The 25,953-nt window shown below is 45.2% G+C and overlaps 1 protein-coding gene across 11 annotated transcripts in view; it reads left to right on the plus strand.

Moving 5' to 3' along the window:
* Nucleotides 1-25,953, plus strand: part of syngap1b (synaptic Ras GTPase activating protein 1b) — a 184,557-nt gene that overhangs the window by 107,409 nt on the left and 51,195 nt on the right. For 8 of the 11 annotated variants that reach the window (XR_011980623.1, XM_072692362.1, XM_072692369.1 and 5 more), the window contains exons 4-5: nt 19,417-19,511; nt 25,314-25,435. Coding sequence is in view for 10 of the 11 variants with exons in the window: in XM_072692362.1 (XP_072548463.1) it covers nt 19,417-19,511; nt 25,314-25,435 (217 nt within the window). In the remaining variant the exon portion in view is untranslated. Of the gene's footprint in view, nt 1-1,327; nt 3,138-19,416; nt 19,512-25,313; nt 25,436-25,953 lie in introns of those variants that run through there. The other 3 variants (XM_072692368.1, XM_072692370.1, XM_072692371.1) reach the window with 3 other exon arrangements.

Raw genomic sequence — 25,953 nt, forward strand, 5'->3', positions numbered from 1 at the left:
CAGTGGGTTCACATTGGAGATTAGAACTGATGCAGAACAAATAATAGTAAATGGACACAGGTTGGTCTTGTTGCCGGAGGAGCTGCTGCCTTAAGTCTATAAACCTTTAGCAAGTTAGCAGCGTGCCATGCTCAGCTTTGCTCAAGCGGATTGGTGCCTGAAATGAAAAATATTAATAAATAAACACATTTATGCATGTTCCAAAAAATGTCAATTATAGTACAGCTTCCTCGTATCTCCTTGCATCTCCAGCTCTGAGCCATGAGCAGGTTTCAGGGACCGGGCACAGGGCAGTGGGACGGCGGAGGTTGTGTTTTCTGTACTGCTACATCTTCCTGGTACAGAACCATCTACAGAATGTTTTCCACCGATCCAAGGAACCCAACACCATTTAAGCATCCAAATGAGGCTTTGACTCATCATGGGTTTATACAGAACCATATAGGCTCTGAAGCATTCCTCAGAAATCCTCACTCCTCAGAAATCGTTGCTTTACAAGGACGACACAGGAATCTCAGGATCCGTCCAAAACCCGTAGGCTGGCTGCTTCTTGTGCTCTGCTACCACCGCTGCTTCCTCCATGTGGGCATAGCTTGCGGTTGCCATGGAGACGGCCGTCTCTCTGGCACGCCGGTCACTTAAACGCGAGCGCTCTTACTGTGCTTGATTAAATCAGGAGCCCGGCCATTAAAGCCCCCGTTGGGGCTAGAAAGACGGCTTGCGTTGGGGCGTCCTGCACTTTAGCCACCCGCTCCCGATCGTTTCCATAAAGGCGGCGTGTGACAGTAACTGATAGGCCACGGCACAGGCAGAAATAACCCTGCCTGCTGTGGACGCTCTGAAAGAACTGCATCTCCATGGTCATTTGAGTGCTTGGTGTGTGTATGTGTATGTGTGTGTGTGCCTGTGTGTGTGTGTGTATGTGTTGTGCTGTTACGCCGATTCCTCCCACACATAACCTGCCTCTGTGAACCTCTCCTGCTAATGCCTGCGAGCGCTTGCGCACAGGAATTGTGTGGCACTAAGTGTGTGTGTGTGTGTGTGTGTGTATTGTGTGGAAAGAGGGTGTGTATTCTGTGTGAGTGAATCTCTGAGTCTCTGAGACTCGGAGCGAGCGAGTGAAAAAGAGAGAGAGAGAGAGAGAGAGAGAGAGAGAGAGAGAGAGAGAGAGAGTGTCACCCCAGGCTTCATCTAAAGTACTCTCCATCACTCTCCATCCATCTGTACCCCACCCACCTCCCCCAGTCTGCTGCTCTGCCCCCTCTCTATCTCTCTCGCGCTCTCTCTCTCTAGCCCTCTCTCTCTCCTCCTCCTCCTCCTCCTCGCAACAGTCAGTGACTGTGAGAGAGTCAGAGGGAATAACGGGAGCTGAAAGGAGCAGCGCTGCTCCTTTTTGAGGCATACCTTGAAAAGCTTTCCCGGAAAACAATTCCTGGACATTCCTGAGGGAGTTGCACCTGAGGGAGTTGAGCCGGACGGAGTTGCACCTGAAGAATGCGCATGACACTTGCACGCCTCTCTGTAAGGACTCGTTAAGTTCTGGTGTGGTGGGATCTCGCCGAGTTGCCCGTCCGTTGGCTGTAGCCTCCCACGGTTCCCCGCGGAGCTTTGTCCATCGGATTCACGCCTCCCGTCCAGTGCAGGAGGAACCGGAGCTGAGCTGCTTGTCTGTTCAGTCATTTTTCTGTGCCTGTAAGACAGCGCTGGATGCTCGTGCTTGACGGGCACAGCAGGAGCTGAAGAATCCGCCTTAATGCTGTAATTAGAGTACAGCAGCTCTAACTCTCTCTCTCTCTCTCGCTCACTATCTGTCTATCTGTACCTCTGCCTCTCCCTCTCTCTCTCTCTCTCTCTCTCTGCCTTTTTTATTCCCATCTCTTGTTCTCTATCTCTATTATCCTTCTTTCCTTCTCTCTGTCCCTCTTTTCTCTCTCTCTCACCCTCCTCTTCCTCTCTTTCTTCCTCACTCTCTCGCTTACGTCTCTCTCTCCTCATCTCTCTCTCTGTCTCTCTCGTCCTTTCTCTCCTCCTTTCTCTTCTAAAAGCCTCTCGCTGTCTTGCACGTATACGCACCGCCATGCTCAACTTTCACGTCCCCGCGCGCGGGCTCCGCTCCGGCTCGGCAGTCTAGGGGCTGACCTGTTCCACTGGCACGTTTATCGTGGCCAAGTTTATTTTCGCTCGCAGAAATTAAAATTTCATTACAGCTCCCTCATCTCCCTCGCATCTCCGGCTCTGAGCCATGAGCGCATTTCGGGGCTGGGCACAGGGCAGCGGGACGGCGGAGGCTGACGGGGCTCGGGGCCGCCACAGCCGGACGGGGCCACGTGCCCAGGAGGAGGCGGGGCTGGAGGGTGGAGCTGAGCGATGAGCCACGCCCCCTTTGGCCAGGTCACCCAGGTCCCCCAGGTCCACTCCACATGAGAATAACCAGAGATTACAATAACTAATAGCTACGACTGGGCTTCACTTCACAGCTTCTACGGTTTCTTCTTTACAGTAGAAATCTTCGACAACTTTTCTATCCTAGTCGTCGTGTTATGATTCAATAAGTCGGTTGAGCCTTACTAATATGTAGTGCCCTATTATATCAGAAGTGTCCCTGCTGTAATCCCTTGCTAGAAATGCGTTTTTTTTAGCTTAACGTTTTAGTCTCAGGTTCTCCAGCAGGTTCCTCTGCTTTCAGTGTGTAATATATCTAGAGTAGTTTAGCTGTTTTTTCCTACAGACTGTTTACCGCTGATTTTCCAGGCCGTTCTGACCGAGGACTATTTACTAGATGATTGGTGAAGATACTGTAGATAGAAGTGTGTGCGAGTAATTAAGCTCAGTTCGTTCAGTGTCTCCGCAGAATTCATGGCCAACACGCAGGTCTGCGCTCTCGTTCAAACATGTTAGGAGCTTGTGTCTCGCAGACGAGCACACCAGGGGAACCTAACGAGAGCAAAAACTCAAAGCGCTTCAGAAATCAAGACATCAAGCCACCTGGAGTAAAGACAGAGGAAGGAGCGCTCCGGCGTGTCTCTCATGGGCGCTTGTAGCCGCTCATCCGTCCAGCGGGCTGCAGCCGAGGACGACTGAAGGAATAATTTGCATGACTGAGGAATTGTATTACATCAGCACCATTTCTCCTGTAGGTAGGAACCCAGGACCTCGTTCATATTCACATCCGTCATTGTGTCGTTCTAAGCCCGTCACCTCAGTTTCCTTATTCACCATTTCTCAGTTTAAACGATGACCGTGACGCTGTCAGATTACTGCCAGCTTTCTGAGAACTTCTTAAAGCCATGTCTTCTAAAATTCTGAGGAGAGTTTAGCCCAATTTTTTATTTTAGTGGTGTCCCTACATGCTACATACCTTATAATAAGGTGAACTCAGAAATGATAGTGCAAGCAGCTCCTTCTATAACAACAAAATGGCAACTGAAGTGGTCCGAAATGACAACTTCTCAGACTAGAGAAGGCTGCAGAAGTCTTGTACAAGGCAGATTCCTAAAATGATTAACGTTGACCTTAATGAAGATCATTAGAATGAAAGAAGTGCCAGCCCACTACTATTTGTGGCCGTCCCACGCCCCCGCTTAATGTGTTTTCTGTAATGTCATTTACCTGCACGTCTCTTACGGCCTTAAGGTCAGCAGTAGCCACAGGGAAAGACAGGAAAATGTGACCTATCTTCCAAGGTCCTGGTCCAGTGATCCTTCTGGACACACATCCTGGACTAAAACAGGTTAAGAACCACAACATTACCGTATATTGAAACATATTTCCCTGATCATGTTGTGTAATTAAGCTGATAGGGTGTTACTGCACAGCTTTAGGAGGTGCTTAATTTACTATTCAAATTTGACACTGGAGACGCCAAAAAGAAGCTCAGAAAGTCCGTCTATGCAGAAAAACATCACAGCAAACACAGGCAGGGCTCTGATAGCAGTACTAGAGTCATTTCTGGTGAGCTACAGTGGGGAAAAAAAATATTTAGTCAGTCACCAATTGTGCAAGCTCTCCCACTTAAAAAGATGAGAGAGACATTGTCTGATTTTTAAAGAATTTATTTGCAAATAGTGGTGGAAAATAAGTATTTGGTCAATAACAAAAGTTCATCTCAATACTTTGTTATATATCCTTTGTTGGCAATGACAGAGATCAAACGTTTTCTGCAACTCTTCACAAGGTTGGCACACACCGTTGCTGGTATGTTGGCCCATTCTTCCATGCAGATCTCCTCTAGATCAGTGATGTTTTGGGGCTGTCGGCAGGCAACACAGACTTTCAACTCCCTCCAAAGGTTTTCTATGGGGTTGAGATCTGGAGGCTGGCTAGGCCACTCCAGGACCTTGAAATGCTTCTTACGAAGCCACTCCTTTGTTGCCCTGGCAGTGTGCTTGGGATCATTGTCATGCTGAAAGACCCAGCCACGTTTCATCTTCAGTGCCCTTGCTGATGGAAGGAAGTTTGCACTCAAAATCTCACAATACATGGCCCCATTCATTCTTTCATGTACACGGACCAGTCGTCCTAGTCCCTTTGCAGAGAAACAGCCCCAAATCATGATGTTGCCACCCCCATGCTTCACAGTTGGTATGGTGTTCTTTGGATGCAACTCAGCATTCACTCTCCTCCAAACACAACGAGTTGTGTTTGTACCAAACAGTTCTACTTTGGTTTCATCTGACCATAAGACATTCTCCCAATACTCTTCCAGAACATCCAAATGCTCTCTAGCAAACTTCAGACGCGGCCGGATATGTATTGGCTTAAGCAGGGGAACACGTCTGGCACTGCAAGATCTGAGTCCCTGGCGGCGTAGTGTGTTATTGACGGTAGCCTTTGTAACGTTGGTCCCAGCTTTCTGCAGGTCATTCACTAGGTCCCCCCGTGTGGTTCTGGGATTTTTGCTCACCGTTCTTATGATCATTTTGACCCCACGGGCTGAGATCTTGCGTGGAGCCCCTGATCGAGGGAGATTAGCAGTGGTCTTGTAGGTCTCCCATTTTCTGATTATTGCTCCCACTGTAGATTTCTTCACACCAAGCTGCTTGCCCATTGCAGATTCAGTCTTCCCAGCCTGGTGCAGGTCTACAATTTTGTTTCTGGTGTCCTTCGACAGCTCTTTGGTCTTCACCATAGTGGAGTTTGGAGTGTGACTGTTTGAGGTTGTGGGCAGGTGTCTTTTATACTGTTAACGAGTTCAAACAGGTGCCATTTATATAGGTAATGAGTGGAGGACAGAGAAGCCTTTTAAAGAAGAAGTTACAGGCCTGTGACAGACAGAAATCTTGCTTGTTTGTAGGTCAAACATTGTAGGTCAGGACATTGCAATATATATTTGTTTCTGCAAAATATATATATTTTTATTGTGATATTGAAAGAAATATGGACATTTTCACCAGAAGTCAATAATCCAACATGTCAGGATAATAGTAATGCACTGTGTATCCAAGATTGGATTAAACTTTAGCAGCTATAACTTGCCTCTGGTAGAAATGTCATGGACAAAGAGAACAATGAGGAATTTTTCTATAAGCAGCAAAACAAATTGTAGTGTAAAATGTTTGATATAATTTGGCACCTTACATTGCACATGCTGCAACATGACTATTGCAATGGCGATGCTGAAGCCATATATTGTGCATCCCTACTTCGGTTTACACCATGGCTTGGACCTCACCATTTCATACAAGTTCATTAGAATTGGCAAAAAGTTCTAAAACCACCCAAATGCCCAAGACTGACCTAGATTTCTACTAGATTTTTACTGATTTTTACTGAGTTTACCAGCTTTAACATGCTGAAAGTGTTTCCGCACACATACTCTACAACTGTCCAACAATGCAGACACACCGCCCTCGTCCCATCCACCAAGAGTGGTCACCGAAATTTCGGAATGAGGCTAAAATACTTGTTTTTCTTGTTTGTCAACCTACACTCTATGTCCAAATGTTTGTGGACACCCCTCCTAATGAAGACATTCAGCTACTTTGAGTTGCACCCATAGCTGACACAGCTTGCTCTGCATACACAGCTTGTCGAGTCCCTGTACTGCCAATAGAATAGGACTCTCTGGAGCAGATAAACATGAACATATTGGCACCATGCTGCCTAATACCAGACGTGGGCTAGAGGGGTATAAAGCCCCCAGCATTGAGCTGTGGAGCAGTGGAGGAACTGTGTTCTCTGTTGCTCCATTTAGTACTTGTGCAATGAGCTGAGGAGTTGGGGATGAGGTAGGGTGGTGATCATCTGACATCCTGTCCTCAGTAATGCTCTTGTTGCTGAATGCAACCACATCCTCATGGCAATGCTCCTTCATAATCTAGTAGAAAGCCTTCTTCCCTGGACAGTAGAGACAGTTACTTCAACAGAAGCAGGATATACTCTTTTTAATATCCTTGATTTTGGAAGAAACAATGAATGAGCAGGTGTCCCAATACTTTTGTCAATATAGTGTATGCAAGCTATTCTCTGTAGGAGGGTGGTGGGAGAGACAACAAAACTACTGTTACCATAGAGATACTCTAAAAAAATCCACTACAGTTCCCATAGTTCACTGCAAATGCAAACTAACAGCTTACAGCTCACATCTTAAGGTCTCCTGGTGGAACTTCCACATTACGTTTATCAACCTTCATCCACTGAATACCGACCATTATATCCCTACACTCTGTAGCCAGTCTTAAACATATAGATGCAGTGTGAAGAACCTTTCAAAGGTCTGAAGAACTTGTTCACTTGATAACTTCACACTCATGCCATCGCTCAAAGCACCATCAGTCATGTGATTACCTCTAAAAACGTGCAGGTCACAGCTACATATACATTGATTAGCCATAATATTAGTACCACCTGATAAAATTGAGTAGGCCCCCTTGTGCCATCACAACAGGTGTCTTGTGGTACATGTTAGCAGCAGATTCCTGTAAGTTGTGAGGTGGGGTCTTCATAAGCATCATTGAGCCTCAGCTGCCTATGACCCTAGTGCTGGTTCACCGTTTATTCTTTATTGGAGAACCTTTGGTCGGTACTGACCACTGCATACAAGAACAACCCACAAGACCTGCCCAGTCGTCGCCCAGCTCTTGTTTAAAGTGGCTCCGATTTTTAGCCATAACCATTTTGTCTCCTTTTAACCCCTCACCTTCTAGGCCTGAGTGTTGATCTGCTACCTGTCACATCCAACCCTTGACAGATGCCACTGTAGATGGCTGACCGGTGTGTTTATTAGCTGCTATGCTTGCTGAAAGGATGGTGTGGGCTGTCGGTAGTACCATCCAGTACAGCTGAGAGGAGAAAAAATCCCTTGGAATGACAGCAGGTGGAGGCATTTAGAAGAAGTGTGCTGTGCTGGTGGACAGGTTTACTGTCAAATATAGTGCATTTATTATTTAGCAAATAAAGAAGAAAATTAATGGATCCTCAGATAAAGAAATGACTGAAGTCTTGGATGCATCTCAGACTAAATAAATGAATAATAATGTGCTCAGATTTTCAACGTTTTCAGCTGTGCCTCCTGCGAAGTCTGTGCCCTAAATACATGCAACCGCAGGGTTGTGCACCGCGCATTTCTTCTGAAAATAAAATACCTGTAATGTAATATCTCCCCCAGCAATGCGAGAGCACTCCATCCTTCTGTGTCTATCTCGCTCTGTCTCTCTCCATCTCCCTCTCCCTCTCGCCTGCCCGCTCTCTCTCAAAGGGAGTAAGCTGGGAGCCGTTTCCACCCACACACTTGAGCTTCAGCTTGCAGCTTGACATCAGATTTACATTGAGAATGAAAAAGCGCACACACACACACACACACACACACACACACACACACACACTCCCTCCCACTCATATTCCTCTCGAACACATGCGCACACATGCTCTGGCTCTTACTCTGCGAGCACTGTGCCGTATTACGCGCTACAAGACTATCAAAAGCTTTATCTCCCCTAAAACGATACCCTTTGTGCCAGTGCAATGGATATGCCATTGCCTTTGCAGGACATGTGACGTGGCTTCTTTTGATAATCATCTTGGACTGCATGGTGCCACTTATCGCAGCGCTCTGAGATAACCATGTAATGTAGTTGCAGCGCAGAGTCTCGGCACCTGTCTTTAGCCTCGCCGCGTTGCATTGCGTTGGCCGCAGGGACGGATCTGCGAAAGGTTTGCCTGTCATCCTACCCGCCTTCACTCCTGCCTCCTGTTATGTGTCTCTGTAAGTCAAATGTAAGGTAGCAGGAAACGTTTCCATGGCAACCAAATAAAGAACCTCGATTTATATCAAAAGGGACTGAGAGTGAGAAATTTAAATAAACGGACGTGTTGAGCTCATTTTACCACTGCTGTTCCTGCCATAATTAAAAGGATTATTAAATGGTGGCCCATTATGGGGATGAGACCTTTGAGTCCGACTTCTGCGAAAAGCCTTTTTGTAGGCGTCGATATCTTTTGTGTGAGCGTTACTCTCTGTAGAAGCTGTAAAGGTGCCAAAGACTGCATTTATTTAGCTTTTTACCATGTTTTTTTATGTATAAATAGTAAGTATGTGACTTTGGTTGGGGGGCAAAAAATGCTCAGATATGGTTTTACAAGCCTACTTACCACCCTGTTATTTTACCTCGACACAGTGGGGCAAAGGCAAGAACCACCCTTCCAAAAGCATAAGGCTAACCTTAGCTCATTTCTATTGAACAGACAGTTGTGCAAGTTACAGTCTGTTCCACCTAGTGTTGTATAGCGCCCCCCTGAGGTGGCTGTCCAGCCTATAGTGTGAAAATGTTAGCATGTTCAGTGTTCTTTCCCAGAAGAAGCAGGAAGAAGATGCCACAGAATTTATTTGTTCAGTATTTTAAGTTGTTCTTTAATGTAGATTTTGGTCTACATGTGACTTTGGTTTGGGTTAAAAATGCTAGCCTACTTACCACCCTGTTATTTTACCTCAGAATAAAGCACACTTCGGCACAGTGGGGCAAAGGTAAGAAAGCATAAGGCTAACCTTAGTTTTGTTTCATTTCTATTGAACAGACAGTCGTGCAAGTTACAGTTTGTTCCACCTAGTGCTGTATAGCGCCCCCCTGAGTTGCTAGGTATGTAACTTTGGTTGGGGCAAAAATGCTCAGACATGGTTTTACAAGCCTATTTACCACCCTGTTATCTTGCCTCAGACTGAAACATGCTGATTGTCCTTTTATAGAGGCCTCCCAGAAATAAAATCCAAGTTCTGCTCTGATTGGCTGGTTTACAGCACCGCATCGGCTCACAGAGCCCACATCTTAGCATACACAGCATAGCTTTGTTTTTACCACTGCAAGAAGAACACTAGTTATTTTTGTATCTATACCCAAGTCTTACTGGACGGTGTTGCTGTCCACTCTGTGTCCTTTCAGTGTCCTCTCGGCATGGTGTACCGTTAGCTAGCTGAAGAGAATGTAGCTGGGTTAGCTTTTAGCCTAACACCCGCCTAGCACCTGTTCGCTCGCTCGCTCCCCCGGGTTTGCTTTTCTCGTGTGTTGCTTTCCATACTGATGTGTAGCTAACTCAAGCTTAGTTCAACAGATGTTGGAGAGACGAGATCAGCTAGCATTACCTTTTAGATAGCTTCCCAGCTTTAGCCTCGTCATGTCCCAAGTTTGAGCTTCCTCTCTGAGGCCTGGTATTAAACCAGTATTCCCATAACTAGCAGAGTCTGGTGGTGATTAGCTGCTCTTCACTATCAGCCACAGCATATTCTCCTGAAGTCATTCATTGGGCTAGAGACATCCTAGAGGCGTGTCCTCAGAAACAAATGCTATGCGTACACAAGTTGTTGTACATGCCAAAGCAGTAGGGGCAGTGTAGGCACTCTGCAATGTCAAAATGGTGGAAACTTTTAAGGGAAGGCTATGTGACCATGTGTCTATGTGGCTATGTGACAAATATACTTATCAGAACAGCTAGGGAGAGATCACTTTTATTTTAAGAGGTGATGTGGAAACCTGCTCAGTGGTCTGCCCTCTAGTGGAAGCCTCCAGTAGCACTTCTAGCACTTATGCAAGTATGTAAACAGTTCAGTTCATGACGCAGCTGGTTTACGCTCATGGTGATCTACGCCAGTGTTTCTCAACCCTGCACATTTGAGCAGATTCCCTGCTTTAACACACCCCCTGCAACTCTGAATGGGCTTGTTAATGAGCTGATGAGTCAAATCAGATGTGTTGGGAGCAGAGAAAGCACTAAAATGTGCATGGCAGGGTGCCTCCAGGACCAGGCTTGGGAAACTCTGATGTCATTGGACTATGCGAATGCATTGCCTAGCAGCAAAAGCTATGTCTCTAGCCTTTGACTGCATTGTAGCTTTACTTGTTGAAAGGCTTTCAGTAGTGGGCGGAGTTGATGTAAATTTCAGAGGCGTAAATACAATGAACCAAGACTGTTATGTAACAGTTTGGGGGTTTTGGAATTGGCCTGTTTTACAGCTCTGTTATAGTTGCTGGATTTTCTTTTTTGAGGTTTTTGAGGTTCATAGTTGGTCAGGTCCATTTTCAGGCACCTATTATTTAGCTCTACTGAGAAAAATACAGTTTTCTATTATAATATTTATTTTTATTGTCATTTTAGCTTTTGTTGCAGTGTTTAAGAAGTCTTCTCACTTAGAATTCTGTGCATATCACCCCATGTAGACACTTTTCATCATGTTTATATCTAAATGAACTGCAGTAAGTTCAGAGCCTGTGTCCCTAGTGATGAACGATCGCATTAATCAAGAGAGATGCGAAAGATTAGACACAGGCAGGAAGACAATCAACTGCAGTCGTTTTACTTTGCAGCATATTTATCAAAGTCAGTTACGCTAATGACCAGTGGCACAATGTCATCATTATTATGAGCTATAATGATTCTTTCATTGTATTATACAGTGGATTCGATTTCCTGCAAAGATACAACTCCATGAATGCTCTAAGAGAACTTGTGCACTAATTGATTCGAAAGGATTTCCGGTTGAATTTGAGCAGCAACTGATAGCTACGTACCTGAAGTGATTTTCACCCTCTTTGCACTTGCAAGGCACAGTATAGTACTCTAAGTAGCTTGGTTGCACTTGGAGAAGAATACCAAGTGCTGGACTTTGCTACATGACCTCAAGGACAGCCAGTTGGCAGTAGAGTTGTATTTATAATACAATCAATTGTTGAATCTATAATTTAAAGTCCAATTAATGTGGATATAGCACCTACTTAAAACCTACACATAGAATTACCTTGTAGTGCAGCAGTGCAGCAAATCCTGTAAGATACAAGCGCAAATAAACGCTACAAATTCTGATACTTTAATGCATCTCAAAATACGCTATCACGACATACACTATCATATATCATATCTATTGCGATGTGCAACATGAGCAACCTTAATACTTAACAAACCTTAATACCATGTCCCATGAGTAGTCCGTTGAGTTGCTGTGGATCAAGTTGTAAGCATCACATTGGGAAATAGGCAATCCGCACTGCTTGGCACTTTAGTGGGTGTTCCTTCAAGGGTATCCAGCACTGTTATTGACTACCTGCTTTGTCTCGGCTAAGGCCATTCAAAAACTCGGACGTGTCAAGGTTTTTGCATGCCTTGCCACCTACATACTGTTTGGCATACCTCAGAATTCTGAAAACTCATCGCTGCTTAGGCTGTTTCAACAACACCCAGACCAGGCTCTTGATAATTTGGGTTTGAGTCATTCTGCTGGTTCTAGAGCTGGACAGCATATTGGAAAACTGCCGTGCGGTATATTAGAATCTTGGAATAAATAATGTGGTATTTGAAAAGGAAAAAGCTAATTATCACTCTAGTAATAGAACAACTGTGTTTAGAGGTAGAGTTAAGACAGTAGTTCGGTATTCCGGGTAGGGCTCCATTAAATAGAACAAAATTATTACACATTACACACATACTATATGTCCAAATGTTTGTGGACACCCCTTCTAATAAATTCATTCAGCTACTTTAATTTGCACCTATTGCTGACACAAATCTGCAAATGCACACACACACACAAGCTCTCTGGAGCAGATAAACATGAACCTACTGAAATCATACCTAATGCCAGGTGTGGGCTTGAGGGGTATAAAGCCCCCCAGTATTCTCTGGAATGTGGATGGTGCTCCATCCAATACTTATTTTGGGATGAGTTGGGGATGAGGTGGGGTGGTGATCATCATCATCAACATTCTGACCTCAGTAACGCTCTTGTCGCAGAAAGCAATCAAATCCTCACAGCAATGCTCCAGCTCCAATATCTATTAGAAAGCCCTTTTCCCTGGACAGTAGAGACAGTTACTCCAACAAAAGCAGGATCAACTCTTTTTAATGCCCTTGATTGCAGAAGAGTGTGTGAGCAATGAATGAGCAGACGTCCCAATACTTTTGAACCCCTAATGTGATGTGTTTAACATGGCCTGCATTATTTTACCAAAGCACATCTGTGATTGGCCAGGATGTTCAAAGCACCCAGTAAAACCTTGGTTAGATTGGTTAGAAGCTCATTTACATGTTTGGGGAGGCCGGCGTGGCAGTAACGATCACATAGCGATATACTGTGCAGGCTCAGTTGGGTCAAGCACAGCTGACTTTGAGTCACCGCTCAGAGACATTGGTCCGTCTAGTACGCTGTTCATCAAGTTGAAGGCCATCATTCTGGTCATAAAGGTCCAGCCCAGTGCTCTCGGGCGGCACTGAGCGCACAGAGAGCGAGCTTCCAATGCAGCCGCGCTGTGTCATAAGCTCATCTAAGCAGGTCATCAATCAGCTAAGCCTGAGGACTGGGCAGGCTGAAGCCCACTTTAACACCCAATTTGGAGAGAGCAGCAATGATGCTATGCCACAAAAATGGATTCGCTTTCTGTGTGCAGCGCAGATGGATTCTGATCCTCAGCATCTTTGCTATCAATCCTGCATCTCTGTGGGTCTTTGGAGCTAGTGACAACTGTGGTTGAGGGATTTGGTTGAGGGCTCATTTGCTCTACTCTTTACCAGTAGGAGTGATTATTATGGCATGCTGTGTTGTTCGGTTTCAAATGCATTAAGTGGAGTTATGAAATAAATGAGTATAAATTCATTTTGGGAGATCATCATCATGTCAAACCATTTTGCACACTCCACCTCCCAGTCTCATTCCTTCTTCTCAACTTTAGCCAGGGGGGGTTCAGCTTCCCTTACCTACGTAGAAACCGCTCCCGAACTCCAGCCCAAAAAGTCCTTGAAGAGCTCGACTCCCCGTTCCATTCTTCACGCCTGTGGGACGAACTAGCAAATTGCTGTGTGTCATTACATAATAGGCCATAATTGTCATAAGTGGTGTCTCAGTGGTTAGAGCTCTGAGCTATTGATGACCGGGTTGTGGGTTCGATACCCGGACTTGGGCAAGCTGCCTCTGTTGGGCCCTTTAGCAAGGCCCTTAACCCTCTCGGCTCCCCAGGCTGCCCACCGCTCTGTGTGCTCACTGCCCCTAGTTCACTAGTGTGTGTGGGTGTGTGTGTTCACCACCACAGATGGGTCAAATGCTGAGGACACATTTCACTGTTCATAGTGCAGTGACAAATGCGGGCACCTAAACCTAAAATAAGAGGCCATAACTGTAGCATGTTGATGTAAAAGTCAGACAGACCAACGTCAGGCCTCTGACACCCGAGGAGGCCCAAGTCCGTGGCCCTCCTGCAAATGTGCCAGATGTTTCCAAGAGAAGCGTGCCTTCACACAGCGTATTTGCTGAATTTCAGAGAATCTGTGTACTTCAGAGCAGTGAAAACAGAGAACGAGGCTTTCCCCTCTTTTCTTTGTAATATTTTGGGCTGGTGATCTACTGTGGCAGCAGATGAAAGCTGAAATGCAAAGTAGATCTGATGCCTAACACTCCACAAGGCTGATGACACCCAGTGTAAGCTGGTGGGTGAACACCAGGGCTAGGTAGTTAGCCAGCAGACAAGCGGCAAGGAATTATGGGTGAATCCGTGGCAGAGAGCTTACTGGGGGCCGACCTGTACAACAGTGTGTCATGCCAGTGTAACCAACGCTAGCTTGATTGGTTGATTGACTTTACTAAAGTGTATCTTTAACAAACACACTTTAAAACAGCATTATGCAAGAATATATATGTTTTGCTACTGGGCTCCCCCTACAGTTGAGAAAAGTAATTTACTTTTACACCACTGCTGTAAATACAAATCACAATTTTAGCATCCCCTCATGGACAGTTGTACACATGCATTTTTTGACAATCTGAGAAATACAGAACTGGCCTCTGTGACAGTGATAGAAGTGTTGAAAGCACATGGACTGAGGTGGTAGATTCATTGTACAGGATTTTACTCCAATATGACTCAGTTATGCTGTGTTCTGCATTTCTGGCGAGAGGTCACGTACAGATCCACCAATAATATTCCATAGTGCGGTAGCGGCTTCCGGGCCTGAGGTGGGATTTTTGAGAGAGACACTATATACTAAATCCCCAGTGATGCCCCAACCTTTCGTCCAAGAGAGCATCATTGAACTCACTTTTTCCAAGTGGTCCTCCCTCAACCATGCCCGCCCCCCAAAATCCATAGGTTCTTTTTTAGGGCCCCACATATGAATGCCCACCAGGAGAGTTTAAACATGGGTCCCTTTTGGGTTGCACACTGCACATGGGGCCTAGATGGGACCCATTGACCACTGATTAGTTCTTGAGTAATTTGGATGGATCAGCTGTGTTTAATTTGTGCAGATAATCGCTTGTTTTATTCTTGGTTGGGCCGTTTTCCCAAATAAAAGCTGCAGCCGTGTTGCAAAATGCTTTGCTACTCAAGGGAAGGGGGGGGGGGTGTTCCAGTGGGAGCGTGGCGTCAGTGCATATCCTCTATAGGCATGTCCTAGTGAGACTTCTCAGGGTGGATTCTGTTTTGTAGAGTCTAAATAACCCTAACTTGTTTGGGGATGTCTAAAGCCTTTTCTTTTTGTGCCATGAGTAACAGACAGTACTGATTGAGGTAAGATTGAGGTAAGATCTAACCAGAGCTCCTACTGAAGCCAGAAAGTTTGAAATTCAGTCTAGAAACAGAATCCTTTGATTAACCTTGGCCAAACCTTATCAGTCTGACCTCCTCCTAAAATGCAGCTGTCCAACACGCATCCTAAATAATTCAGGCCTCAGCTTTGAGTGCTTTCCCCCCAACTTCGCCTTTAAAACCCGCTGACTCATGATGTGCTAATGGTGAAATCAGTGGCTGTGAGTGATCATTAGGTGCAGTTCATTTTAACACACACTTCAGGTAGTCGGCTTGTTTGACGGTGCGGTCGCATCGCTCACTACAACACGGTGAGACAGCAAAGGCTTTGGGTTTCTGAGGTGTGCTGTTCTGTTTGAGATGGAGAACAGAGGGAAGGGAACTGCTCACAAAGGGAGTGAAAAAATGTAGAGAGGCCTGCATGAGAATGGAAGCGCATAGAGAAGAGAAAAGACCAGCTCACATCAAAAAGCAAGAGAGGTAAAGAGAGAGAGAGAGGGGGGGTGGGTGGGTGGGGGGGAGGCAGAGAAGAGGCTGTAGAGGAGAGATGGATAAATACACTATTTGAATTATGTAAAAGAGGTGCGTGGGTGAAAGCGAACAAACTGTGTGTCTGTGTGTGTGTGTGAGAGGCAGAGGGTGGTGGAGGGAGTCAGAGAGAGAGAGAAAGAGAGAGCGAGAGGGAGAATGAGGTGTTGCGAGAGAGAAAGGAGGAAAAAGATGGAGGGGAAGAGGGTGAGAGAGAGAGAGAGAGAGAGAGAGACAGAGAGAGTGAGAGTGATAGTTGGAGAGACAGCGGGTATTTACGGTCTGATTTATGTAAGGGTTAGCATTGATCCGCCAGGCAGAAAAGAATGGAGTAAGAAAAGCACAACGCCGGTGGGTTGATTCTCTTCACTCTGGTGTTCCAGCCCGGTGGACGAGGCGGCCTGCTGCTGGAGCTCGCCCAACCCCTGACGCCTCCACATTCATTACACTGCCCATTCATTTGTTTCTGTTGCTCTGGACCTAATGGTTTTAATGCATGCTCCTGAGTAACGAGCAGATCTAGGCATCCACATCCATCACATATACAGCACACAGCGTACTGCTCCGCCTCTGGAAGCAGACACTAACTCAAGGACGCCGGTCAGTAAGGGCAGTGTTTGCCAGCACGGCCTCTTGTGCCTGCAGTCGGCCAGCTTTGTTGGGTTTCTTGTAAGGGGGTTCAGAGCACCAGCATGCCTCTACTTCCGTACCTCTGGGTCTGCATTATGTCGAAACTTTACCTTAGAATAGCAGCTTCAGAGTCATGTTGGTGCTCCACTGGCTGTAACAGGGAGAATAGCATCTCTGTCATTGCCACTCTGGGCCAGAATGCTGCTACTGCACTATAGAACCTGGAGGTGGAGCTGCAGGAGACTGCTCTCCAGGACTGTGCAACGCTGCATAACCCAAGTCATATATATAAGTGTAAAATCCTGCAATATCACTTTGCCGCCTCAGTCCACATACTTCCCGCTTCTGTATCTCTTAACTTGTCAACAAATGCATGTGTCCAGCTGCCTACAAAAGAGTGTACACTTCTTGTCAGTGGTGGGGTCCTCCTGGGTCTCCTACCATAGTGTTTGGAAGTGGATAGAGGTTATTTAGCCACTGTTTGAACAACCCTTCATGCAGTCTTTCAGACATTTTTCTTCACCGTCCACATCCAGGGAGGTTAGCTACGATGTCATGGACTGTAAACTTCTTAAAGATGTTGCACACAGTTGACAATGGGATAAGATCTCTGGAGATGGGCTTGTAGCCTTGAGATTGACCGTACTTTTCTATCATTCCCATGAACAATTCTTTGCTGTTCTTACTTTTCTCCATGCTCAGACCCAACGGCTAAGTCACCGTTTCTCTATTTAAACTGGTAAAACGTGATGATTTTTATATTGCCAGCACCTGTTACTTTACTTCACTTCAAGTACGGATTAAAAAAGCATCACATAAATAAAATCAAATGACCAATGCAAAATGCAAAAATGACCCAATTCTCACAGAATTCAGCTTTGAAAGATCAAAAAGCAAATTTTTTTTCCTAATATAGTTTATTAATTTGCCTTAAATTTGCACTGGAGCTACAAAGCTGACAGGAATAGAACAGTTAATAAAAAAAGAGTTACCACAATCTTTCTTCAAACTGGGTTTTTAAACAATGTGTAATTGTTAAGGTTTCACATTTGAAATCCATGTCATTCGGTTGGGGATAAATGTGTACAATTGTTAATAATCTAATATGATGTTCATTAAAACATAATTTTAAAAAATGTAGTTGTGTCTGGAATAATGATTGGAGCTGTAGATTATTCTAAAATGACTAAGAAAGCATTTGGAGAATGCAGCTCTGATAAAATTAATATCCAGGTGCTGTTTATAATATTGAAATCTTCATTGTTTATGTTGTTGAATTAAATACAGAATACAGTCATTGTCCAGAGCAGGGGTGGACTGCAGGTGGTCACGGTCAACGAATGTTTAGTCACAGCAGTGCTAAGATTGATCCTCCACCCAAGTACTACCTGCTCTGTGGTGGTCAGTCCTGTGGGGTTCAGTCCATTGAAGAAGAACAATGAAAGCAGTCTAACAGAGTATGCAGAGAATCAGATGGATAGAGAATGACCTAACCAAAAGGGGACCACACGAGAATTACACACATACACTTAACAAGACACACGTGAGCATCATTAAAACAGACAAGACATATGAGATACAAGTGACGTGCAGCAGGAGCCAGGGAGATCCTAGAAAGTCAGACTTGATGGACTGGACCCTTTTCCAAGGCCTGTTGTCCATGATCTGAATTGAACAAGACAGGACTTGGGACTTCGGGGACTTAGGGTTGACATCCAAAAAAGGTTGGGATCTACATCTGAGGCTGGACAGTGTGGACAGTGTGGATAGGATCACCCAGAAGGCAAGCATGAACCACAGGGTCAATGGTTGCTTTTTGAATAGAATGCTAGATGTCCATTAGAGTGGACACTTGGAAGCCAGCAGCACAGGAGGCTTAAACCTGGCCATGCAGGGACTGTCAGTAGGCAATGCTTGGTTTGTTGACCGCATAGTAGAGGCCTCTGCATAGGGGGTCTGAGCAGAGGCTTCTCAGGCAGTTGCACCATAGTGGCCACAACAAATCAACATCTGCAGGCCTGGGAGAATGGAGTGATGGCAGGCAGATCAGCACACAGGGCCACTTGTTGAGCTATTTGGACGCCTGTGGATTTGACCTGTAGGGAAACTATGAAGAAAGCCTTGCACCTCGCCCCCATTTTCTTCTCAGCCCATTGCAGGACACCATAAGTGCTACCTTACTTTTCTCAGAAGGAGGCGTCTTCACAAAAGACTGGAAATAGATGGTGCACTTCTTTGTGAAACCCTCCCATCCGTGAACACCATTGTACTCCTTGGGGGGAACTATTATGGAAAGTGGCTGGCACTGTAAGAGGACAGAAGCAGGACTAACTCAGTCAGCTTCTGCTGTCTTGCATAACCCAGTACCAGCCTGCTTCATCTGGATTCAGGAACGTCTTCTGTAACAGGGGTAAAGAACTGGATGTATGTGCAGCTGTGTTTTCTGGACTTTCATAGAACATACTGGGGACAAATTACAGGACAGGTGGTCATGATCGTCCTAGGCTAATCCATATACACTATATCCCCAAACGTTTGTGGACACCAATTCATGTGTCAGGCATCGCAGGCATGAGCTAGAGGGGTATAAAGCCCCCCTCCCCCCAGCATTGAGCTGTGGAGCAGTGGATTATCATGGTTTGTGCTCCATCTAATACTTTTGAGATGAGTTGGGGAGTTGTGGATGAGGTGGGGTAGTGGTCATCCAACTTTTTCAACTGGTGAAAAATCTTTCTTGTCACTGCAGTGACACTGAGTGACATGGTGGTGTTGGTGTGCTAATAGTGTGTGTTGTGCTGCTGGTACGAGTGGATCAGACACAGCAGTGCTGCTGGAGTGTTTAAACACTCTTGGTCCACCTTGTAGATAAAGGTAAAGTCAAAGACAGAAGCTTATCTGCAGCTATACAGTTTGTGTTGGTCATCTTCTAGTCCTTCATCAGTGCTTCCAGGATGCTGCTGCCCACAGGACGCCGCTGTTGGCTGAATATTTCTGGTTGTTGGACTGTTTAAACACTCCAGCAGCACTGCTGCGTCTGATCCACTCGTACCAGCTCAACACACACTACTAACACGACAGCGCCATTGTGTTATGGTTAGCAGGACATCTTGCTACACCTTTGGGATATTTGCTGCACTCTGATGTGGTCATCTCTCTCTCTTTCTCTTCTTGCCTCTCTTTCTCTGTCCATCTCTCTTCCTGTCTTCCTCGCTCTGTCTCTCTCTCTTTCTCCATCTATCTATCTCTCTCTTTCCCCTCTCAGACAACGCCCGTCTCAGGAGGAAGAGCATTGCCACCGGCAGGCAACCCAGCATGGAGACCCCTCCCATTGCCCCCCCTCAACCCTTCCGACAGTCCGTGAGTACCCCTCCTCCCTCCCGTCCTCGCTCGCTCCCCCCGTCCCTCTCTCTCTCCCTCCCTCCCTCCTACTCTCCGCCCACCCCCCGGCGCGCCAGCCGAAAGTCTGCGGGCACCCCGCCTCTCTCTCTACCTCTCTCTCTGCCCCTTTCCCTGTCTCCTTCCGCCGCTGCCCCTCTTTCCCGGTCACACCCCCCCAAAAGGGGAGTCAGCACCCCGCCCCTTCCGCTTACTCTACCTCTGTCTCCATCTTTCTCTCTAACTCTTCCTCCCTTGCTCCCCCCCTCCTCTCCTGTCTGGCCAGGGGACTGGAAGGTTGCACCTCTGCCCTCCGTTGAGGTATGTGATCCTGCAGCTTAGGCCTGGGAGGTAAAATGAAAACGGTATTGATAAAATGTGTTTGAGGTATTCTCGGTCAGATGATTAGGCCTTTCTGTTCTTTAAAACTGTACTAGCAGAAAAGTCTAGGTGGCGATGTACGCCTTTTATTTGCTGGGTAGGGGGCGGTAGAAGAAGGCTATTCACTTGCGACAGCGTGAACTGCTACCTACCTGTCCAAATATGAAATTAATGGTAATACTTTATTTAAGGAGATTTCTTAAAGGAAATTAGTCCAGATTCAAGAAACACGACCTCTAGTGGTTAAGAGGCGAGTGGCTCAGCTCTATTGCGCTGCCACTAGGGCCTGGGACTCGCAAGTTTGAATCCTGAGTCAAGGTGCTTTGCCATCAGCAGCCGGAGTCTGAGAGAGCATAATCTGCTGTGCTGTCTTCGGATGGGTACATTGCACTCTACCCACTTATCACTCTTAAAGCAATGTTGGCATCAACATTAGCTGGTGCGATGGTGCAAGGTACCCGGCATTGTCATCCAAGTGTGTCAGCTGCTCGGCAATGCCACATTTGCAATAGTTCAAAAAGAGGCAGTGACTGGCTTTGCATGCGAGGTCTTTACTCATTCCTAGTGCTAGGGGGAGCTATGAAAGGGTGGGCACTACCAAACAAGACAAAAACCCACAACAACACTGGAACCATTAACTTCCTTTTAAATCTGCCTTCCATTCCCGGCCATAAACAAAACGCAAGCCTCTAGAATTAAAAAAAAAAAACTTTTTCAGAGCGCTGTATTGTCTTATGCTCCCTATGTACAAATTTGTCTTGGTAGAGCAGTGGCATTTGGCTTGGTAGCCAGCCAACTCCTGCGTCTGAGGGGAGCGATGGAGTTAGCATTTTACCCTGAAATGTGGTGCTGCCACTGTAACATTTAGCTTATTGATACTGAACTTATAAACATCATTGCGTAATTGGGAGCGCTATAACAAATCAGGAATTATTTAATAATTAATCAATAATTCTTGAGTTTTTATAACGCTCCCATTTACGCAACAACATATACACTCTTATAATTTGTCTTATAATGTCTTATATAGTTGCTGCCAGATTGATCAAGTTCATTCACTGTCCACAATTTCTTTGTAGTCTCTCATGAGTTTATCAGTCACTACCTGTGTTAGCTGATAAGCATCACTACCTGCAGCTGACCAGTATTACATATATTTCTCTCAAAGTGGTTCACCCAAAACATTTTTACTGGGCAAAAGTATTGAGACACTTGCTCAATCATTGTTTCATCCAAAATCAGGTGTATTACAAAAATAGTTTATACTGCTTTTGTTGGAGTAACTGTCTCTACTGTCCAGGGAAGAAGGCTTGCTGTAAGGATTTGATCGCATTTGGTGGCAAGATCTTTAGTGAGAACAGGATGTCAGATGATCCCCAACTCCCCAGCTTATCCTAAAAGTATCAATGCTTATCAAGGCTTATCTAGCCCAAGTCTGGCATTAGGCAGCATGGTGCCAATAGGTTCATGTTTATCTGCTCCAGAGAGTGCTGTTCTATTGGCAGTACTTCTCTACAGGGGCTAGACAAGCTGTGTGTGCATTTGCACATCTGTGTGAGAAATGGGTGCAACTTAAAGTAGCTGAATGCATTTATTAGAAGATGGCGCTTTTATATGGCTGAGATTTAGTTAAGAAGGCCATTTATCAGATGGACAATTTCGATGCACTTGAACTTTAGTTTGAAGACCTTGTATTTTAATGCAATGTTTTTGGCTATTCAGCGCTTTTGTGTGGGTCAGATAACCTTCAAATTAAGTATTAGCCAAAATACTCAAACCTCAGACTCAAACGTAAGAAAGTCAGTCAGTTAACTGGCAGAATTTATAGCTGTCAGATAGAATACACAAACAGGTCTTTCTTTGCACATTTCGCCCAGCCCTACCTGGAAGCGCTAGGAGCCGTGTTGTGTGGCACGAACGCCCTGGCCATTCTGGTCTCCGCCACGAGAGAACCGCCTGCGTGTGGCTCCAAGGTGCCAGACAAATACTCTTAGTCACCCAGGAAGCTAGCATGTTCACCGGCTCCGTAGCCAAAACCTTAGTCAGTCTCTCAAATGTGATGCATTGCTTCATCTCGCTGGATGGACTATGTGTTAGCAGTTTGATCTCTGGACCTTGCCTACTTGCCTTGCACTGCTTGTTAGGACCGCTCTCCGTGCTTTATGTTTTTCTAATGAAGATCTAAAGAGTGATTACTGTGAGTCGGGATGTGTACCCCAGCCTGAGGATGCGTTTGATGGGGATGGCCAAGCGGGACTGCTCTAAGATGCTGAATTTATGCAAATAATCTTAACTGTTAACGCATTAACTGTTTCTTCATGGCCTCCTCCACATTACCCCTCTTAAAGTATAGAGGTTTGTATTACTAAGCAGATTAGATGAGAGATTAGCGTAGTGGACTTTTCCCTTATCGCCTATGTGGATTGGCCACTCACAGAGGTTTTTCTTGATGCATTATTGACCATCCTTGGTGTTCAGTCACTCTAGTGATTAGGGAATTAATAGATTGGTATGTGGAACATTGCATCAGTGGAGAGAAAAAGCTGTGGTTAAAGCTGTGCTGCTAAATTGGGGTGTATGAAAATAGCGCTTTATCGAATTATCACAATATTATATTTTGCAGTACTGTATCGATTCTCAAAAACAAAGTATTGAATATTTTACATGTCAAGATTGGTAGCAGACAGTGGTTTATTTGGTGTAGTGTTTAAACCCCAACCACTAGATGGCAGTGTTGTACAGACGTCTTCGGATTCCACTGTTCTGATTGGAACAGATTTTATGCAGATGGTGGCGTGTTTGTATACTATGACAATATCTCAAAAATATCACCTCGATTACATCATCGCAATAAAACGTTATCCCTGTATTGTGATATTTGTATTAATAATTGTATCGTCAGGTTGTAACCAGGCCACTGTTGCATTCAGATCTATTCACAGAAAACCAAGCCCTTATTAATTGAATCTGCTAAGTCATCGCCTGAGACTAGTAGACTACGAGTTGTTTAAGATGGAAACTGAGCTCCTCCGACAGCGTGGATTTTTCTAGGTGGAGGTTGTTAGTGGAAGTAGACGAGGTCTTGGTTTTTCTGAATTGGAATCAGGCCAGTGAGATCCTGAGATCTGACATCTTTTACAACTGTTTGATGCTGAGATACAGTTATTTCTGTATCACGCTGTTGAATGAGAACATTTCTGGACCAACACTCCCCACTATTGGTTAAGCAGGGATAGTGCAGGGCTGAGTGTTGGGTCATACACTGTACTGTACAGTAGGAATACACTGACTCTTTTGAAAGTGACGTTGAGGTCCATTTTCCAAACATTTTGGATGAATTGGTCAAATTGATCCTATGAAAATATGAATTTTCACTGTTCACTTTCTCCAGAATAACACATATTGGTCAGAATTTACATTGGTAGTCCAGCGTATCTGTAAAAGCTAAATACAGCATCAAGGTTTTGATTAGAGCCATTGTTGAGGTTTAGGGTAGGGATGTAAGGAGTGGTGGGTTAAGTTTACCTATTTACTTGAATGTTGGTTAAAAACAAGGTGAGCATCTGTATGCATCTATAGTGGGTCATCAAAAGGAAGTCATTTGTGTAAGAGTGGGCTGTATGGAAGATATGTAAGGCTGTTGTGGGGCTGTTGTTCACATTAGAAACCTCACAGATTTTTGTACAGATCCAATATTTTTTACTTGACTGTTTGGCATTTGACTGATGCCCATATCTAGAGCTACCTTTATTTGAATCATGTGGCTATGCTACACATGTGGGCCAGTGACTTGTCTCTATCTTTACACACCCAGGCCCTGAAAGCATTGCGATTGGACGCTTAAGACAATCTGCAATCTCTAATCCACTCAATCTTGCCCTTGTTGATTATTCTGATTTATTTTGATTTGTGTTGTCACATGACTCTGTCTTGTCCAGTCTACGACTTGGAAGCACATTGTCGAGCCAGTAACTCAAGCAGCTTATATAAATGTTCATTAATCATAATTGAGGTGAAATGCTCAATTAATCCTGATACTGATTTGAGGTATATCAAGGCATATCGCCCATCACTACTTTCACTTGATCCCTACGATTAGCTGCAGGGGAAAGATGGAGCAAGGGTACAGCTAGGGCTGGAATGGCCCATTCACTAAATGTAGCATCCAAACACATTCATCCAACACTCTTAAAAAGAAAGATATTTCAGAGAGTTCTTTAAGCAATCCAACGAAGAACCACTTTTTGTTCCCTAAAGAACCAAGCTTGTAATAGATCTGTGAGTGTGAAGAAAATGTAAGTTGGTGAGGAACCCTTAGTGGAGTTATGAAATAATGACATTTTGGGGGAAGTAGCATGACCTAAAAGCCCTCCTCCCAAATCTAACATCCTATCATTTCCATCTCTTCTTTGTTCACACAGCTACGACATGTCTTTGCAACCCTCCACATCCGCCTTTGTAACCCTGTCATCCATCATTCCTGGCTTCTCTTGTCAGAGGGGAGACTGGCTTTGGTCCTTGTAAGCTGAAGGCATGGCTTGAACTATCAAACATGGCCTGTCTCTAACAAAAATGGTTCTTTAGGGAACCAAAAGTGGTTCTTCTATGCCATCGCTCAAAGAATACTTTGAAGCAGCATCCAAAATAAAAGAATAATACTAAATAATAAAATAAAACTTCCTGCATCATGAACATTGCATTAGGCTAAATCTCAAACAGCTTCCTACTCTGCTATGTCATACATGAAACAATGGCTTGTATAGGTCAAATCGTCCGGTGAGTCTGTACACACAGACTGAATTACAAATATTGGGGAAAGGACCTGGGCCCAAACTCTTCCTTTTTGCCCATAAGCATTTACAGTTACATTAATGGCATTTAGCTGATGCTCTTATCCAGAGCGACTTACATGGTTACTGATATTACAGAGGTGGGCCAATGTAGTGTAAGGAGTCTTGCCGTGTGTCTCCCGTGTGGTGTGTTACTTTACTGGTAGGTAGTGGTGTTGCTGTTGCGCCACACCAACCACCAGCCCACCATTCATCCCAGCTTCTCAGTACAACACCCTTTCCCCTCCCTCTTTCTTCATCATTCACCACACCAACAGGGGTGTCCAGCTTCCCGCGAAGACCAAGAAAGCCAAGCCAGACTCCAAGCCAAAAAATATTCTCTGAGGCAGCCCTGAACCAAAAGTCCAAGAAGTTCTCACATGACCACAAATCAGATATGCATCCTATCTAGGACCACATACAAACCTGGCTATGTTCTGATTTAGGAAGAATGAAGGTATTCCATCCTGGGAATGTGAACATAGCCTCGCCTTCTCATTGGCTGATGTGTTTTGTTTTGTGTGTTCCCTCAGCAGAGCTGTGTTAATGCTGTGGTGTTGTGCTCTTGTTCCAGAGTTTCCTCAGTAGAAGACTGAAGGGGTCAATAAAGAGGGCGAAGAGTCAGCCCAAGCTGGATCGGACCAGCAGCTTCCGCCACATGATTCTCCCACGTTTCCGCAGTGCTGACCAGGACAGGTACCTTCTTCTCCTTAGTGTCACATACAGTTTGAGTGGATGTGCTACAGAAAGGGTGTCTAGCTCCAACCAGTCTTTATGAAATGTGGGATCAATTTCCATTTAGCTGCTACAGCTACTGTGATTCAGAGCAGGGATATCGTATCACTGAACCTTGCTGGACTCTCTAGTACCAGAATTGGCCGCCTCTGTGCTACAGTGATGATGGAGACTCAGCAGAGTCATTTTTTTTGGGTTCTTCTGTATTTTTCATTTGTGCACATGAAGGAACTGTGGTTTGTGCAGCTCCTGAAAAGCAAATGCTATGTTGCAGTAAAACCGACTCAAGCCTGAGCGCAAAGCTGCGGCCAGGGTGTGGCATATGTCTTTTGACTGCATGATGCCCAAGCAGCCTTAAATGTCTCAGCCTGGCCGTCCTGAGCCTAAGCGAAAGTCATTATAGCATCTCATCAGTGGAACTTGTCCCTCTCAAACTTTCTTGGGCCAGGTGCTGCGGCCCTTCTGTCATGACTTATTCA

Source organism: Salminus brasiliensis, chromosome 1 (assembly GCF_030463535.1).
Source record: "Salminus brasiliensis chromosome 1, fSalBra1.hap2, whole genome shotgun sequence".
Lineage (NCBI taxonomy): Eukaryota > Metazoa > Chordata > Actinopteri > Characiformes > Bryconidae > Salminus > Salminus brasiliensis.